General features: G+C 40.0%; 1 protein-coding gene across 1 annotated transcript in view; it reads right to left on the reverse strand.

Moving 5' to 3' along the window:
- The window catches only part of SLC49A4 (solute carrier family 49 member 4), a 63,642-nt gene extending 44,261 nt beyond the window's left edge, over window positions 1–19,381 (reverse strand). The window contains exons 1-2 of the mRNA XM_062578734.1: window positions 19,003–19,381; window positions 1,078–1,171 (exon numbers count right to left, since the gene is read on the reverse strand). Of these exons, the coding sequence (XP_062434718.1) occupies window positions 1,078–1,171; window positions 19,003–19,381 (473 nt within the window). The remainder of the gene's footprint in view (window positions 1–1,077; window positions 1,172–19,002) is intronic.
- Window positions 19,382–19,427: the final 46 nt, after the last annotated feature.

The raw sequence follows: 19,427 nt of genomic DNA on the forward strand, positions 1-19,427 counted from the left end.
TTTTTAAGGTACAAGATTATAACCTTTTTCACTGTCATCTTCTCCTGAAGAATTCACAGCAAGTAAGTACTTTTAATCCTACAGCAAAACCAATGGTACTGCTACCATTATGGAAAGTGGAGAAAAACTCCATGAAACAGACAACTTATTTTCTTAAAAAAAAAAAAAAAAAAAAAAAAAAAAAAGACTTCTAAACCAAACTCTCTTTAGACACAAGCAAAAACTCCTTCAAAATAAGTCTTTCTGTTAATGCTTACACATTACAGAAGCATTACTAGTAAGGAGCTAGTGCTGCTACTGTTTTTGAAGGAGCAGAAACATATAATAATAATCTTGCATTCCTCCTACCTGCTGGTGTAATTATGAGACTAAATAAAGTTAAGTGAACAACAACTCATCCACAGTCCCTGACTTTAAGACTAGAATCTGACTCCTACGCTTACTGCAGACTCCCATAGGTTCAGGAGATGTTGATGGGACAATTGACTTGAATGGACTGAATTTTTAAGGAGTCTGCTCTCTATTACTGACTCTTAAATTGTGCACATGCAAAAGATATGTTTCTACCACCAAGATAGTACAGTATTACTTCGGAATTTCAACTGGAATAGGCCATATGAAAAGCATCATTTTGTATAAATTCATCTGTCTCACTGTACAATCTCATATATCCGACATGAGAAACATGAGCTAATTATTTAACATTTGCATACAAATTACATATTTGGGAGTTTTGTGGAATGGTTCCCTGTGTGATCTTGGGCCAGTTCTGAACCTCTCTAAATCTCTATTTCCTTGTTTGCAAAACAGATTATTGTTAGTTATGCATGATGGGGTGAGGCTCAATTAACTCATATTTATAAAAAGCTTTTGGATCTTCAGATACTATGCAGAAGAAGGACTAGAAAAATTAATTTAAAAAGAGAAGAAGCATTTAAGCCACTTCCATGCAGCAAGTGTTCTGTGTGTCAGCTTCACACAGAAAAACCTGTAGGAACATTATTTTGCAGCAGCAGCAAAAGATTACACTAAGAGCAAATATAAAATATGTACATTAAAAATAACTTATCCACTTACTTCTTCCTTATTTCTAGGTCTGAAACCGGAACACATCTTAGGCCAGCTCCCAATACCATCAGGGATGACGTTAATAACACAGTTACTCTCAGACCTAAAATGAAAAAACAACAGTATTTCACACATTAAGTCAGCAATACTGCAAAAAATGTAGTCTAAATACATACATTTACATGCAGTCTCACATAGTTATACATCTCAAATCAAAACCACTTCATTACTGATATGAATTACAAGTATGTAATGAAAGCCCATGTTACTTTCTGTACTTCCATTCCAGGACTACAAAGGCTTACACTTGGCACACTGCTGCATCCTTGGAACTGAAAAGTGATAGAAGTATCATCAAAAGGTACCATGTTTCCTTTAGACCCAGAAGTGTCAGGGAGTACGCTCCAATGTGCTATGTGAATTCTAGTTAGAGCCAAAGAACTGGATCTGCACATTTTTTCTCCAAACACTTAATCGGTGCACGTACAGTACTGTTACCACTTTCTTTTGTGATGCAGACACACATTTCATCCTGAAGAAGTAACTATTTATTCAGTGGAAAAAAAATGCAAGTAATTTTGGTAGGCTTTGCAATTAAGACCAATTTTTTTGCTGCGCTCAGCTCAAGTTGTCAGAAGTTGTAAGCACAGTACATCAGAAAAAAAGCTGCAATTGACCAAATCCTTGAAAATGCTTCTCCCCCCACACTGTAACTCTGAACCAAGAAGCACTTAGATCAGAAACAACCTTGTTTCAGTGCTGTAATTCCATTTACCAGCAAGTTTACTTGCTGCTAAGGTGTTTCCATCTCCAGGAGGTAGAGAGAAAACAGTGACAACTGAGGGGCTTAACCTCCGGAGTCTTACAAAAGAAGTACATGAAATATATACAATTAAAAAGCACTGCTATAATCTGCTTCTCAAGAGTCGTAAAACTTGACAGAAATCCACAAATGCTGAAAATAAAAAGCCTTCAGAATTCTTAGCAGAACATAATGAAACAATTAAAGAACAACAAATACAAAGTGGTATCTCTAACACTTACATGAAACTGCAGTAACTACCCAAAACAGTCAGTTGTCCTTTTACTGACTATGTTAATCCACTTAACAAACAAGCAAAAAATCTGTTTCCCTTCAAACTGCCAAATTTCAGAGAAGCGCTCCCTGGATGTTAACGACTCCCTGTAATTAGAACATTTCTAGCAGTCACATCAAGCATTTTGTTCTCATATGATCTTCACGAGAGATTTCATAGCACGCATTTTATCAAACTGTCATTTTAGAGGAAGGCATATCAATTTGTTGTTTGTTGCAACAGCTCCTGGGGGACCTCAGTCACAGATAAGGGACTCATCGCACCGGCCACTGCATGCACCAGCCCAAGGACGGTTGCTTCCTCAGTCAACCAAGCTCAGGATAGTCAGAACAAAAAACATACATAGTTATGGCTACGGGTTTTCTGAACTGAAGTGCGACTCCTTTGCTCTAGGCACTGCTGGCAGGAAAGCAGCGTGCACTCCTGGGGTCACCTCGCCTTCCTAATGCCCCAGAGAAGCACCATCACCCCAGAAGATCTATTTGCTTACAGGACTTCCAACGCCTGCTCAGGCTTGCTCATCGACTCTGCATTCAACCAGCACATACTGCTGTTAAACTGGACTTTCAAGTGTCTGTGTTCAGACTTAACTAACAGCCTTAACTCACATGCTCATATTGTGGCTGAAAATCCTGTTTTCGTTCATGTTTTCCATGCAGTTGTGTGAGCTTTTATGGCATGCTTCAACCTGTGCTGCCCGAATGTCTCACAAAATACTAAAAAGTACATTAGGGGGTGGTAATAGTTTCTATTGGGATTGCAGATGCAATATTTGCTTTGTCCTTTTCTCCCTTGAAATGATTTTTAGTTAGCATTGCTTTACAATAAGAATTTGTACGTAATTAGAATTAGAATTTTATTGGTGGAAAGTCCAATATAGGTCTTCTAACTGAAAAATCTGAAGTCTTTCATTTGGAAGTGCTGCTGCAATGTTTCCAGGAAGCTGTAATCTATGTCCTCACTTTCTTACTCTTCCTGCAGACCAGACGCTCTCTGAATTACATTTCACAAAATATGTCATGTTCTGCCTTTTAGGAGATATAAGGAAAAGAAGAGACAACATGGAAATTCCTGGCCCTGTGACATACCAGGAGACACAATCCAGGTATAAACCCAGGGCACAGAAGTAAACTAGTGTCACAGGAACATTTAACATTAAATCACCACAGCACACTTGAGAAGAATTTCCATTTCAAAAGCTCCAATTTGATTTTTTTTAAAAACTTTTAAATCAATAAAAAGTTTTAATTTAAATCTCCATAACGTTTCATTAAAACAGTGAAAAAAATAGTGTCAAAATTTTCCACCAGCCCTAATTCTAGGCTTACCTTTAATGTCAACCTTAAAAGCTAGGTAATTTTAAAATAATCACTGAGAGCCTTACAGTCAAGATACTATACTCAATCGCTCCAAGCATTCTTTGAAGTCTTCATCTTGAAGGCTATAAACTGTAAAGTGCCACCTTCAAGTGTTTTGATTGCACAGATGATTCCTTGGCCTTTTGTTTCATCTTAACATGCAAACACACCTAAAAATTCTTTTGGTTAAATCAGCACGTTGAAAACCATGACATCAAAGCGAATGAGGAAAAGGCTGCCGGACAAGATGACAAATCACAAATTAGACATCATCTTCCTTGCTAATTCCATGACTTATTTCTACCCTCTGAGCACCGCCCCTTTTCTTTTTACTTTAGATTCAGAGAGTTGAAAAGTATCTTCCTTTTCATCTGTGTTAGAAAGCAGTATGTCTTTAATAATGATTATTTTATAAATAAAATATTTTTGCTTTGAACTTTGTAGTGGCTGTTAAACCGAATTAGAAATCTTGTATTACACAAAAAAAAGTACAAAATAGTGTTTCAGAACAGTGTTATGTATCATGGGGCCAATAAACAAGAGTTATCAACAAAGCCTGAAAAAAAAAAAAAGAGCATATGAACATTGCAAGAAATTATTCCCCTATTTTAAAAGCAATAGGCACGGCCAGGATTTTGAATAGACCTCATCGGCATTATTAGTTTTAAATGCAACTGCTAATTGATGGGAAGGGGGCACTATATTTAAAAACAGAACAAAAAACAAACAAACAAACCACCCCACCCATCTTCCAGCTTTTGACCCTCTCCTATCAGAGGTTTCAGGTAAGCAGTTGGAAAGGGAAGGAATTCTTAGAACAAATTTTCTGCTGGTGGAGGAAGTTTCCTGTTCTTTAGAGCATTTCTTGCCAGCTGCTCATGCCCAGCTTGCACTTGCTGGAGATCCTGGGGGCTCCACAGACTGCAGTGAACACTGAACAAACCACGGCCACGTTCTCCAAGGACAAACAGCACCGACAGTAATAGAAAAATCTGAGCCAGCAGCAGAAATTCTGAGTCAGTAAGAGACAGAGACATTAATTATCATTTATGAAGCCAATAATCAATATTGTTTAACAACTGAAATTTCTCCTGAGGCTAATAATATAGTTTGCTTTACAACTTCAGTAGCCTACACTGCATTTGTTTTTTTATTTCCTTTTAAAACAGCCACCTCCAAACTCTTGTCACTATTAGGTATTCAACACAACTCTGAACCCATATCCTCTAAACTCTCCTGCAAAACACGGATTTTGAGTTCAGCCAAGGTCATGCTGTACTAGTAAACCTTTATCTCACCTGCACCAGCAGGTTATGCCACCTGGATGTTGCCCCTGGGACACAGCTATCCGGCCCACTGCATCTTCCTCTCCTCTCTGCCGGGGAAGCAGCGGGTCCAGCAACATGCAGTGGGAAGAGCTCAGCTGCCCTCCTGCCAGCCAAAGCCCGACACTGAAAACGAACAGTATCCAACCTCGCTGAAACCATGTCTAATGCAGCAACAGAAGGCAGAGACTCCTTCTAGCACCCAGCTGCTACTTCTGCTTTTTCACCCTCACTGCAATGACATCAAGTGATAATATCTAACACAGAGTTGTGTTGTCAGGCTTCTACAAATTTTCCAGCATACCATATTTTCAAGATACTTTTTAAGGTACACTAAAAGAAGATGCATTGCCTCCTCACATTGCATTACTGACAGTAATGTAGTAACTGATTTACTATGCCTAGTTTAATAAGAAACTTAATAAAAACACTGTGCAACTACATTAAACTTCTCATTCTAACTTATTATACAGGATCACTTTGTTATTCAGAAAAAGAACACGATGTAACAATTATTTATTACCTTTGTAAACCTTCAGGAAGTGTGACCATTCCTTCTCTCGCTTCTCTCAGTCACCCAAGGTGATAAAACATCACAAAAAACTTCATTTAAACATTTTGCAAGATAGGTGATAGCATTTTTCTGATATCAAACAGCAAGAACCAAGCTCTACTACATACGACCTGTTTGAAATAAATTAGACCCAAATGTACATTTATCCTCTTGTCTAGATACAAAAAGTAGACCTTTTCCTGTATGGATACTTTTTCTGGGCAGGATGCACATGACAAGGACAGATTCCACTCAACACTATTGTGCCAGTTTCTATCTGATGGGGATGGTAGGTAGAATGGGATCTCCAGACAAAACTGCAAAGAGCCTGCAAAGAGCAGGCAACTGCTCTTCACAATTTCTTACAGCTGTTGTAGCAGAATCTGTCAGCAATTGCTGCCTAATCAACATTCAGGCTGTCAGGAGTTTGAGATTTCTTATAAATTTGCTTGTGAAATTTAAATTTGAGGAAACAAATGAAAATAGCATCTTCAAATGAAATAGTTTCTGTTGCCTGTATAGAACTTCTAGTCAAGGTCAGAAAGAGAGACTAGCAGAGGATCCCAGAGGAGAAGTCAAAGACACGGGGGAATCTACAGAGCGGTCCCTGTCAAATCAGGAACAAAGGCTGTTGCCAGGGTTGAGATCTGACCTAAAAAGAAAGCTATTTCTGCTGCTAGCACATGTACCAACACAGCAAGACTGCATGCAAAACTGAAAATACATTGGTGGTGACCAACACTTGTCACCACCAGCCCCCTTTCCAGGATAACTGTCAAAAGATGTAAAATATACTTTACCTGCATAAACATTTTCAGATAGCCACTCACAAGAACATCACTCCTATACTACAGGTTGAGTATGAATCTTGTAGACGATTCCATCAAAACAAGGAGTTTCAAGTACAGAATATAGCGTTTCAGAGAGAAGACAGTCATCTTGAGAGAAATAACTGAACATGTGTAACAATGAAAACTAATTTAGAAGACGCTAGGATAAGATAATCATGAGAAACAAAGCTCAGTGTAATGCGGCTGACAATTATGACAACCATGCAACAACCCCACTACTCTCGAGCTGATGCATCTTCATCTGTGTCCTCGATATTATGGAACTAAGATATCTATGTATTCACTTTCTAATGGTATAGTTCACTTTCGAACTGTGTAAGTATTTCTTTTCTTGCTTTATGTTATGTTTATATTTTTTGACTTAACATGCATTAATGAATGCTAAAGTTCTTATTTTTCAGTTGGCTCTAGATATAGGTGTTTGACTGTTGTACCTGTTGTAAGCAAGAACAAGATACGGCAAGAGGACACAGGGTACTTTTGTGTCATTTCCATCAATAAGGTCAAGCTCTGTAATAATGCAATCAGTGGAGCCATTCTGCTTCAACATTATCCCAACATACTAAGAAACCATATAAATAATCTCTAGGGAGAAGATGTCAAGAAAGGCATTGATTAATTCTCCAGCTCTCTATTTCTCTAAATTCTGTTGTTGTAACACTGAGTGATCCAAGTTCTTTTACGGTGCCTTACACAGTTAGCTGCATTAACAGGTCGAGGGTAGACTATACTATTTCCAAATTCCAAATATTAGATTTTACGCAACACTTTAGAATTTTGTTACTATAAATAAAGTACTCCTGATTTCAAGAACTGAAGAGGCTTAATATGAGGTTTTAGGTATATAAAAAGACAATTTACAAGTATTGAAATTCCTTCCATTTGTCAGCTAAGTTTTTTGCAGCATCCTAATAGTTCAATGACAACAATGGAAAAACAAATGACAAAGATCCAGGTTAAAAGTTTGGAGAGCAAGTTTATACAAATGTAAATTCTATGTATCAATCCAGAGACTGACTTTTTCCCTGAATAGGTAAAGTTGAATGGTATTAGCCTATTTTAGAATCACTTTTAACCTCTTTACTAAACTATAATTTTCTATATTCTATTTTTAATCCTTAGCTTCAACAGAAATCAATTATTTCAGCTGTTCATTGATGCTATAATTTTTAATACAGGGCGTCTCCATTTTATTTGCAACTAATCCAAGTGCAATGAACTTATCTTAATTGTTATACAGTATCTCTGTGAGAGGAGAGTCTGGGGCAGCAGGACTTGCCTCTCTGCTGACATACCTTATGAAACTGGGCAGGTTACTTCTGCTTCTCTTTCCCCATTTTCCCCTCTGCTTTCTTTATTCAGACTAAAAGCTTAGAAATAGGAACTGCTCTCCCTATTCATGTTACAAAGGCTAGCCGAACGGGGTCACCTTACCCAGAGTCAGTGCAGTGCTGGGATACAAGGAGGGTGAGGGGGAAGAAATAATAAAAAAATAAAATAAAAAAAAAAAAGAAATGTATTTGAGTACTGACTAAACCTGCGAGGTGAACGTGCAGACAAACACCCCAAAAGGTGTTCTTTCTTCCTTTTTGTTCCTTCAATTCAGATACCTGGTTTCTACTCTCAACTCTGATATTTACTGACACGTGAGGATTTGGGCAAATAATTTAATCCTTCTCTGTCATTTTATAAACTGAAAAACTACGTAAAGTTACTTAGCACAAAAGTGAATGCACATAGACATACAGTAACATACAATATGATATGTACACTGATAATGTAGTCGGAGAACTAAACTTTCTTAATTATTTTGCAACTAAAACACAGATGCTCTTTAACAAGTCCAGAGTAAGTAGAAGATGACAAGTTTTAGTTGTAATTCTCATAGTTCTATTTTCAGACAAATTCTGAAAACCCAAGCTCCTTTCAGTACTGAATAGGGGAGAGGAAAGCTTTTTCATTTCTCTTTCCACTCGTTTCAAGGACTCCCGATTGCACAGCAGGCTTAATTACCATACAACTAACTACAAATCCTTACCTGTGGTGACAGAGAAGAAAAACAATCTCTTGTGTGCACATCCATCAGGGAAGATGTTCCGTCATTATCTCAGTGGTACTTGCTCACACCACCCAGTAGCACATGAAATCCCTCATTTCAAAATATAGAGGCATTTGCTTTGTCACACCACAGTAGCAAGAAGCAACCATGCAAGCAAGGACTGGCAGCAACACTAAATACCTTCTAGTAGAACTGCTAAGTAGGACACTTAGTACAAAGATTCTCCTTTTTGCTATCCTATCCCTGCTGCAAGTCAGGGAAGAAAAACCGTAAGAGTCCTGTCAATGAATTATCCATGCATACCTTGTGACTTTTAGGAAAGGTCATGGAGTAAGCTTTTAACTTGTGCCTGAAAGCTTTTCAATTCCTTCAAAACTATTGCAGTTCAGATTAAGATTGTCCTAAAGGATCAAAGCCATTACATTGAAGTTCATGTGGTTAATCAATTAAAACTTAAGAAGTATGGAATTTCTAAATGCAGTTGTATTTGAGGTATTGCGTTCCAGAAAAACATCAGTAGCTTTTGCAAAAAGCAGAAGACCTCTCACTTTCAAGACATATCACTCCCTCATGTTGAGTCATACTGATCTCCAGCTTTAGAAAGAAGAAAAATCCCAAATCCTTCCTCTACTACAAATCTGCATGAGAAAGCTTAATTTATAGCTTTTGAGGAAGTTAGTGTTGACCATAAGCTTCTGCAAAACAACTGGAGTTACAGCATGGCTACAGAGTCACATAAAGCACATGCATGTGAGAAGTATTAAAAAATAAAAATGTGACAGGAAGTGGTGGAATAGTTCTGAGTATCACCAGTTAGAAAAAGGTTAAGCAAGCTACTAATTCACTTGTTCCACAATTACAACTAAATCATCTCTTAAAGAAACTTCTACCAACACTGTCTTTGGTCTACTTGGTTGAGATCGCATTAGATTTCTACTGGGAAATGCAAACAACATTCTCTAAGAAATTTTGCAAAATATTCCAACAGAAAACTACCAAGACTTCACATTTGTTAAATTTACATCTGCTAACCTTAGCAGTGATTTTTTTCTTCATCAAAAGTGTTTTTTTAGAAAATCCAGACAAAATTTTCACAGTGAGGAATACCAGTTTAGGATCTGTGCTATGCACCATCATCTTCAGCGTCGAAAAAGCAAGCAGTTACTATGCTTTTATGTGGCTTCTTTCTCATAAGTAGGGCATTCCTTACCAGAAAAGCAAATCGGATAGAGATTGGCCATGAAGAAGATATCTGAACTTTATTAACAAGTAATCAACATAATTTTTGCTTTCGCTTTAGAATTTTTTCATTTCTACAACATAATGTGAAACTTGAAAACAACACCAGCCAAAAATAATTAATAAAATTTGCTTTGTTTACACATGTGATAATGCTGTTATTAGTATTCAGAAGTCAGTAAAGCTGATTTAGTTTGACGTTACTGAAGAAAAACGTTCTTTCTTTGTTCATACTTAGTTTCTTCTGATAGGAAAAGCAAGCAATACTATACAACCTCTTTAAAGGAAATGGACTCCGTTTTCACAGGCCAAGATCTGCTCTACTTTTCTCTTTATTTATTTTTATATGGAATTATAAACTAAAAGAAGTTACACACACAGCATAAACTTACAGCTAGCAAAACTATTGCAATACAACTTTCCGAAGTACCTTGATACTTTCACAAAGACCTAAGAGAAGGCCCAAGAGATTTTGATAACAACTGAGTTAATTTGTCATTTATTTTATGTAAGGTAATACGAGCTGTATTTATGTAGTTCAGTTGCCACACTTAAAAATTTCTAGAAGAAATCAGTTCAGTAAGATTTCTATATTTGCAAAATGTAGCAAGACAGTGATCAGTATAATGATTTTTTAATGTCATCTGTTCCAAATATACTCAGTTTTTCTGACTGCCTGTTCCAGAAGTAGAAAACTACCAGACAGAGCAGCCACATACACTCATACAGCCAGCTTACATACCCGTCATGGGGCCAGATAGCTGTTATCATCAAAACCACACAAAAAGAAATACTTGCATTTTTGTTATGTGATGGGCACGTATCTGGAGCATCCAAGGGGCATCAGAGAAGCACCAGGAGCAGGCTGTGCATGGCCTATACCTGAAGCTCCTCAAGGGAAGAAGATATAAAGGACTGGCTGAATAAACTGTTCTGGTAGACAAGAGGAGGCTCCCACTCTGGAAGCACTGTCATATTAAGTCCAGAATTTGGCTTTTGCAAATGCAGGATACTGTGACCTCGTTCAAGGTAAGGGAAGTCAAAACGGGCAAGCAATTATGTATGAAGAAACCTCCCAATTACTAGTTTTAAGAGCACTTCTCAAGCTAGTTCAGAAAAGCTATGTTTTCCAGTCTGTGGTTGAAACACTGCACAGACAACCCAGGATATATAAGGCCACCTGTCACTCCCCTTAGTTTGTTGCTGACAACCTAAGTCATGTTCTCATACAATACTTCTGCCTCTCACTCTCTCTGGAAGAAGTTTGGTGCACTTTTCTCCTTGCCTCCCACTCTTGTTCCTCCATCCTTTCTATTCCACCACTCCCTTCCCTCCAGCTCCGGATCTCACCTCTGTATATACGCCTCCCATGTTAAACTGTTACCCTGTCCTGTACCTCAGCCCTTTAATTCTGCCTACTTCTTCCCATCTATCCAAGGGCCTTTCTCACCTCTAGTGTTGATTCCTTCTGCCCTGAGCTTCTCAGATCCAGTCTCCTCTTATCCTCAACTGCAAGAAACAGGGGAAAATCAGAGTGCAAGTTAAGCAAGCCACAACAGCAAGGAGACACACAGGTGAGCCAGGAGATAGAAGAGAAAGCATGTCAGCTAGGCAGAATTTGGGGCAAGAGGTTATGAAGGAGAGTAAAAAGATGCAAACATTTAACAAGGGAAATATCAATACATTATTGATCTAGTAGTACACTCTCTGTAGACAACTTCTAAGAGCTACTGCTGGCCTAATATCCTCCTAGCTGGAGCTGTGTTCTGACACAGTTCTGGGATGGTTGTATGCTTTAATAGTGCTGGCGTTCGCAGTTGGTAACAGAAGTAAGTAATCATATTTTATGCTTGTAAATGGTTTCTCAGTATATCAATTTGTCTACATCAAGGTATAGCAAATCACATATCCAACGCTCAATGTGCATTTATGTTCAGCGCACCAAAGTATGATCCTCAGACAACATAATCATTTCTACTATCACGTGACCTACAGGATGTTAGGATTTTGTTTTCTATCATAATAAAGTTGTTTTAAACCCAGAACAGTTTACTGATATTCTCCACTGTGTGGCCTTTTAAACAGTTGTCCTAGCAACACCGCAACAGCTGCAGAGAAGCAAGAAAATGTGTGCGGGAGCTGCTCAAATGATAGCAGTGTTAAGAGAAATGTCTATGGAAACATGGTACAAGGCAGCATTTGGGGCTGATGCCATCTTTAACAGAAAGAGCTAGCACCAGAAGAGGACATCTGTCTACAGCCCTGAATGAGTGGAAAGCATCAGTCTGGCCCATCAGGAGGTATGGGAAGTGGTCCTAACAATCAAGCTAGTACTGTAATGATGAATCATAGTGGCATCAAGTTAATACAACTCATCAGATCCTAATTAAACCACCCCATGTTGCTAATCACTCTGTACATCTCAAGTGGTCTTTTGCAGTACCTCTGCCTCCAGTGAGGGTGGGCCAATCAATTCTCTAATGAGTCCTCACTTCTACAAACCATGCAAATATTCTGTGGGCTTTCACTGCAGCCACTATACGTACACACAATTAAGTAACAAATCTAAGTTTGTCTCAGTCTTCCTTCTTCCTTTCTTCTGATGGCGTAGAGGAGAAGCATGTCTATACATACATGCCAAATGATCAAAATAAGATTTTTTTTTTCAAATCAAGCTGATCAAATATCTGCTCTAGAGGGATTTGCCTATATTCAGTTACTTAATTGCTTCTTTCATCTCTCCATGTGAAAAGCAATTCTCTATCTCATCTCTTTCAAGATTTGTTAGTTTAGGAAAATTAATCCCGTTCACAAAATTTGATAGGTTTGGATCAGTATCATTTATGAGACAAGGAAACATGTATTGTTCATAGCATTCAGTGGAATATTTCCACAGAATGAGAGAGAACAGTCTGGGTAAGAGATGTTTCCCTTCAAACTTCTTTTGCTTTTGGTTAAAACACTTTGACCACTTGCCTTTTCATCAAATAAACACAGCTTTCACTTCAATTAAGTTAGGATATTGTCTTCTTCATTTTATCAAAACACTAAGTTCATGTTTAACTTTCATTAACTTTCATTTCATTCTGCTGCTGCTGTTGTAGTTAACAAGACCTTTGCCATTAACATAAATGCTGCTGAGTAGAACCAGTTTCATATGATAAGAGCAGTCTTAGTAATCTGAGGATGCTTCAGTCGAGATCCAGAACACTTTTTTCTCAATGGCTCCTTGCCATTCGACCCACGTTTTCTTATCTGTAAGTTTTCCCACGGATATTTCTCTTCAGTAGATAGTACTAACCCACCAAAACTGTAATGCTTGTATATACTTATCACTGTTAAAGTCTGTAAATCCCTTTAGCTTGATCTTCCCAAGTTACATTAAAGCCTTACAACCTTACACCTACCTTATCCTAGGAATCTTTAGTTGAGGCTCACGCTTCCGATTGACCTGTGAACTATTAAATTGGTCTTTTTGAAGTATCAGCCTGCTTTCTTGCATTAATGCATCTAAAGCAAATGAAGTCTGTTCCTGAGAGCATGACAATAAGGAGTTGAAGATGTGCTTCTTAGCCACAAGATGACAACGCTTAAGATTAAGGCCAATGATTTACAAATTTTTATGCCCCTGTTAACCAAAAAAAAGTGTGCTTCTGTGATGGCTTAGGACACTATAGTGATACAAAAAAATCTATTATAAAGTCAGTATGCTGCTGTAGTGCCACCACAGAAAATGTTTGACACTCTCTATATGAGCAGTGATACTTATCTGTAATTAGAGCTGCTGCAATTTTTCTAAGTTATTAGCAACGTGCTCCAATTTATATTTACTACCACAAGGCCTGAGAGCCTGAAAACCAGATAAGGACTTTGAGATGCCAAGGACAATGGAAACACCTAACAGAAGGAAAATCTTCCCCAATTGTTGGCTCCACATAACCATTTACATTTCCACTAGCTTTTGAAACAATTTCCCATTTCTCGCTTCCTCTCTGTACTCACACTCGCATCTTCCGAAAAAAAACCAAAAGCATTTCACAAACACTTCCTAGATGAAAATCTAATACAAGGGGAAAACAAGATCAGCTCAAGTCATATTCTTCTTATCCCAGTGACCCTAGACATGACCTAAAGTGGTCCAAAGGTCTCCAGAAGCCAAGATCAATGTTGGCTTGCAGCATATGCTGACAATTCAGGAGTTTGAAAGATGAAAGCTGCTATACAGAAGTCTATATAGCTGCTATACAGAAGTCTACTGGACCATCAGGTGTAGCTTATTCTGCACACAGGATAGTAACTAAGGCATTTTTATATTAGTAAGGCCCAATTTAGTATTCACATGTACAATATTCATGACTATTTTGTCAGACTGCATTAAAGGATTTAACTTCACAATGCCCTTATGAAAGAGAATAGAAGTACCAAATCTTTATTGGGAAGGAGTATGATGCTCTGACAAGTTAAATGATTCAAGAGATAGCAATGAAATCAAGAGTATGCTATTCAGGAAAGGCATAGCTATTCGTACGAACAAAACATTCACAGTTTCAACAGATGCATCAATCTCAGCTAAAAAACTAAAATTAGGTGATCAGTGAAATTTTTCCCTCTACACTGTAATTTAATCACTAGGATAACAATGCTACATTTAAATTTAATTTTAGTAAAATAAAGTGATTAAGAATGTGTATACAATCCATGTAAGTGTATATTACTTTACAAAAAGGAGTCAATAAAAAGAAATAGATTAAGTTTCACTTTTAGGAGCACGATGTCAGATTTCTTCAAACTCAATGCAAGATTGGGCTCACTGTACTCCAAAAGTTAATGAAAAACATCACCACTCAATTAATGTAATTATCATAAAGTGTTTCTTTCCTCATTGCCTTCTTTTGATTACATGGGATCATAATGAAGATCAATACTACGTATTCCTTCTAGAGCTTCACTGTCGCTACAAATTTTAGTTTACAAGAAGGCCAGAGGACCAGACCCACAGAAGTTTTTTATTTCAGTAGGAGTTAGTTGTACAAGCATCCTAACAGATCTTTATGTATATGTTTACAGTTCCCATGAAATGCAACACTGCAGGCACAAAACATTCATAAACACTGACATATCACATGACAAACTATAGCTAATTTTAACCATGTAAACAAAGGTCCATTCAATGGCTCACTGAAGTCAGAGGGAAGTTTCCCATTTAATCTCAGTCTTATTGAATCTCTAAAAGATAATTATCTTTTAAAAATGGACTCAGATGACAGATTGACCATAGGCCAGCATGTACGTGCCCTTGTGGCCAAGAAGGCCAATGGTATCCTGGGGTGCATTAGGAAGAGTGTTGCCAGCAGGTCGAGGAAGGTGATCCTGCCCCTCTACTCAGCCCCGGTGAGGCCTCATCTGGAGTACTGCGTCCAGTTCTGGGCTCCCCAGGACAAGAGAGACATGGAGGTGCTGGAGAGAGCCCAGCATAGGGCTACAAGGATGATCAGAGGGCTGGAGCATCTGCCCTACGAGGAACGGCTGCGAGAGCTGGGCCTCTTCAGCCTGAGGAAGAGAAGACTGAGGGGGGATCTTATCAATGTGTACAAGTACCTGAAGGGAGGGTGTCAAGGGGACAGGGACAAACTCTTTCAGTTGTCCCATGTGACAGGACAAGAGGCGATGGGCAGAAATTGAAGCACAGGAAGTTCTGCCTGAACATGAGGGGCGATTTCTTCCCTGTGAGAGTGATGGAGCACTGGACCAGGTTGCCCAGAGAGGTTGTGGAGTCTCCTTCTCTGGAGATCTTCAAGGCCCGCCTGGCTGCAACCCTGTGTAACATGGTCTAGGTAACCCTGCTGAGCAAGGAGGTTGGACTAGATGATCTCCAGAGGTCCCTTCCAACCTTACTGATTCTATGACTTCATTGCTGAAATACATCAGATAACACACACATGGCTCCACTGCACACTCCTTCCTTTGACCTTTCCTCACCAAGAAACCAACCAAAACAAACACCTATAATTCTACTTACATGAAAGTCTCTTCAAATGCTTTTGAAGAGGCAAAATGGCAAATTATGCCTGCTCAAACATAATACTGTTTGTTGAAACACACAGCACTGTTCAGGACTAGGCAATATTATGGATGTTGCCACTGTCCTTACTGGGGTGCTGTCATAAACTGAGTTTGGAAAGTACCCCCACACACTCCCCTGAGGAAAAGAAAAATGCACTAGTAGAAGTATTCATTCAGCCTGAGGAAGGAGGAAAGCAAGAATGGGGATAGATTCACTCCCAAAAGAGGAAGGGTTTCCAGTTGCACTGTGACCCTTGATAAACATCTGAAAACTAATGTATTTTGTGAACAACATGAGCCCAGCAAATATATAAATCATCTTTCAATTCACATGGCCCCAAAAAACACTAGCTAGATCCAGGTTTGCTACAATGCCTCACAAACCCTTCAAATACAGTGTTTTCATCTTTCAAAAAGATTGCCTATTCTTACCAAAACCATTTAGGGCTTGAAGTAAGATCTTCCAGAAATGCAGCCTTGTTAAAACCATCACTATTTCCTTCACAAAAATTCACCTTCAATTGAATAAAAATTGGGAAATCACTACAGATCAGCAGGAATATGGGCCCAGCTAACCGAGACTGTATTTTTGATGCCGCTTCTGACATCAATTGCCTTTCCGGGTCCACAGAGTCCTTAGGGGAGACAAGGCTGTGTGCAGTATCTTCGCCAGGAATTCTGCAAGGAGTCAATGCTGACATCAAGTATACCTTTCCCAAACAATCTTCCTCACAGTCTCCAACCACGTTACCTATGTCAACTCCAAACAGGCCTCTGTTAAAACTCGAAGAAATAGGTTTGACAGGCCGGGAGGGGAAAGGTCACAAAAGCAAAGAAACCATTCTAGGTTAGAAAACAAAAAGGTGTAATTTCAAAATCCTGGATCCTTTATATCCAGAACTGAGGATCAGCTAATTGAGGCTTAGTTAGCACATCATTTACTAAAAATAAATACTTCTATCCTCTCTTCTCAGAGGACACCACCCTTCTCCGAGAAACTGTGTTGCAATCGAATCAGGCAGTCTGAGTAATGCTTCTTATAACCTGAAAAGCAGATTATTCAAGTGCCTATTCCTCAATATTCAACTTCTCAACTTGTATTTCATTAAAAGAGGGGGATCACTAAAAGAGGGGGAAAAAATGAACACTTGTAAGCAGCGGTGAAAGAAGATGTCAGCATGCCAAATGATACAACAGAATTTTGGTACAAAGACAGGTATACATTTCAAACTACATGCTACAATGAACAACTAAAAAAAGCACATAACTTTCAGACTCAATCTGAACTATCATAATACAAAATCAGACTTAACTGGCAACAGATAGCTTTATATCAATACCAATCAGAGACACATTTAACTACAAAAATACAGGACTATCTAAAAGGAGAATCTCCTCTCAAATTCTGACACGCATCATCTACAGGGTCATACTTTTGATTCCTCTCTGCTTTGAGATGTTGACATTTCACAAATACTTTTTTTTTCCTCCAATGACAGATGCATGAAACCAGAAGTATAAATTGCGTAGCTTCTCCCTATTTTTGGTACCAAGAGTAAACTCAACATAGAACTGCAAGCATTTAGTCCCCTAAGCAGGTAAAACACTGCTCTTGCAAAGTCACACTCACCACATTTACAGCTTCAGAGAGTCAGTTGCACTCCTCCCAGGGCACATGCGCTCTGAAAAGCGGATACCTTCTCCCCAACATGCCTCTGAACATCTGTGGAACCGTGCACCACCAGAGCGTTGTGCAACACTGGAAGGCTTTTTCTGTTTCACAGAAAAGAAAGTGGCAGGACTCCTCCACTACTCGCTAACAAAGTAAAGAGCAGCAGTTTCCCTAAGGGAGTCATCCCAAACAAGCTACAAGTGAGATTAAGCTATCCACCACCGGCAACACTAATCACATTACAGGAACAATAAACCACTCATGTTTCTTTCAGAAAATAATACTGAGAAGCTCTTTTGTGAAAGAATGTGTTGCATAACTCAGAATCAACTTCATACAAAATGAAGAAACAAAAATATAGTCTTAGTACTTACTGGGATTCAAAATTAGAAATTAGTATTATTTCCTTTATAACACATACAGAGTCATAGCCACATTGTGCAAAACAAAGCAGCCAAAGTTATAACTTACTTTTTAATTTTAAGATAATTAACAGGACTATTATACAGTAGTCTAGACAGAAATTGCTGACTTAAGACTAAATTGCTGGAAAGCAGGCTGGCTCTCTAGCCACCATGGAGTCATTTGGAGAACATATTTTCAGCCCAGTAGGTTTTATTCCCCCAATGTCTCTTCAGTTAGGAAAAAAGTTTCAGTAGGAAAAGCAATTGCACTGCTTCAAAACACATGCCTTTTAAACAACTTCTCTTCCTGCCTTCCTTCACTTTCCCCCTTTCACTCTGTTTAAATGAGTTATTAATTCCTAAATAAATGGAAAGAGTATAACTTTAAACCAAGATCCATGAGGGTATTTAGTCTCCTATCTTCTGTTTAGAGGCCTGTTTAAACAGGAGTTAAAAAAAAAACAAACATTTCTGTGGATTTAGGCCCAAAAGCTTAAAGCTGCAAACACAAGTACTTTATCTCACAGGTTCCCAAGGTGACCGCTCACAAACTTAACAGGCCTCAGCAAAGGTCTCTCACCACAACAGCTGTCTCCAAAAGCATGCTACGAAAATGTACTGACCTGAACATAAATTAGGAAGTTCTCCCTGTTTGTCTTCTGAGAAACCCAGACAAACAACTTCTGGGTTTGTGTTTGCCATCCTTGCATCCTCACAGCACACAACAAGGAACACCCCTCCAACTGGATGCCAGTCCATTTCAAAAACCGAATGTCTTTCCCAGGTGAAGTAGCCACTCTGAACACTGACGTTACCTGATCCAAACATCAACACTAATATTTGTCCTACAACTGATTAACAGAAAACCCGACACTGTCAGTACTACCAGCTCCAGGAGAGATGCCCACATGGAAGTGCCAGGAGGCCGATCTCCACTGGCCCCGCACCTCAGCCACCAGGTGAAACTCCAGAACTCCTCCTCGTTTTAGTAACGAGGCCTCTTCCTTACGCATGGCCTTGGTATGCATCTGCTTCAACGACAAACTTAAAACAGCGGTGGAGAGGCCTCGAACGCGTTAGCCACCTCCTCTTAAGCGCCTTCCTTATTGAGGCCACCTCGAGGGAAGCCACCGCGCCGCGGGGCCTTCTCGCCTCCGGCTGCGTTACCGTGACTCTGCACGACACCTCGCGCGTCGCCCGGACCCCACGGCACCCCGCCACAACCCCACGGCGCCGGGGCGGCCGAGGGGGGCAGCCAGGGCCGGAGGGGAGCCCTGTCGCGCTCCTGCCGCGCCGCCCCCGGCCCTCCTCACCCTTCTTGTCCATGAGCCACATGAAGAAGAAGCAGGGCACGAAGCCGATGGGTCCCCAGAAGACGAGCAGGGCGATGTCCCAGCCGCTGAAGCCGAAGGCCAGGCGGGCCGAGTTCTGGATGGGCCCCCAGCTGTTCCACACCAGGCCCTGCGCGAAGCCCAGCACCGAGAAGAGCAGCAGCACCAGCCACCGCCGCCCGTAGACGCGGCCCGCCGCCGGCGCCAGCCGCCGCACCGGCACCGCCACCGGCACGGGCACGGGCACCCGCACCGGCACCGCCGCCGCCGCCGGGCCCCGCGGCTGCTGCGGCCGCCGCTGCGGCGGGGCCGGCGGCAGCAGCGGCTGCCGCTCCTCGGCGCTGCTCCAGCCTAAGCCCATCTGCGGGGCGGCGCAGCGGGCCGCGGGCGCCTGGAGCCCCCAGCGC

Source organism: Rhea pennata, chromosome 6 (assembly GCF_028389875.1).
Source record: "Rhea pennata isolate bPtePen1 chromosome 6, bPtePen1.pri, whole genome shotgun sequence".
In the NCBI taxonomy this organism is placed as follows: domain Eukaryota; kingdom Metazoa; phylum Chordata; class Aves; order Rheiformes; family Rheidae; genus Rhea; species Rhea pennata.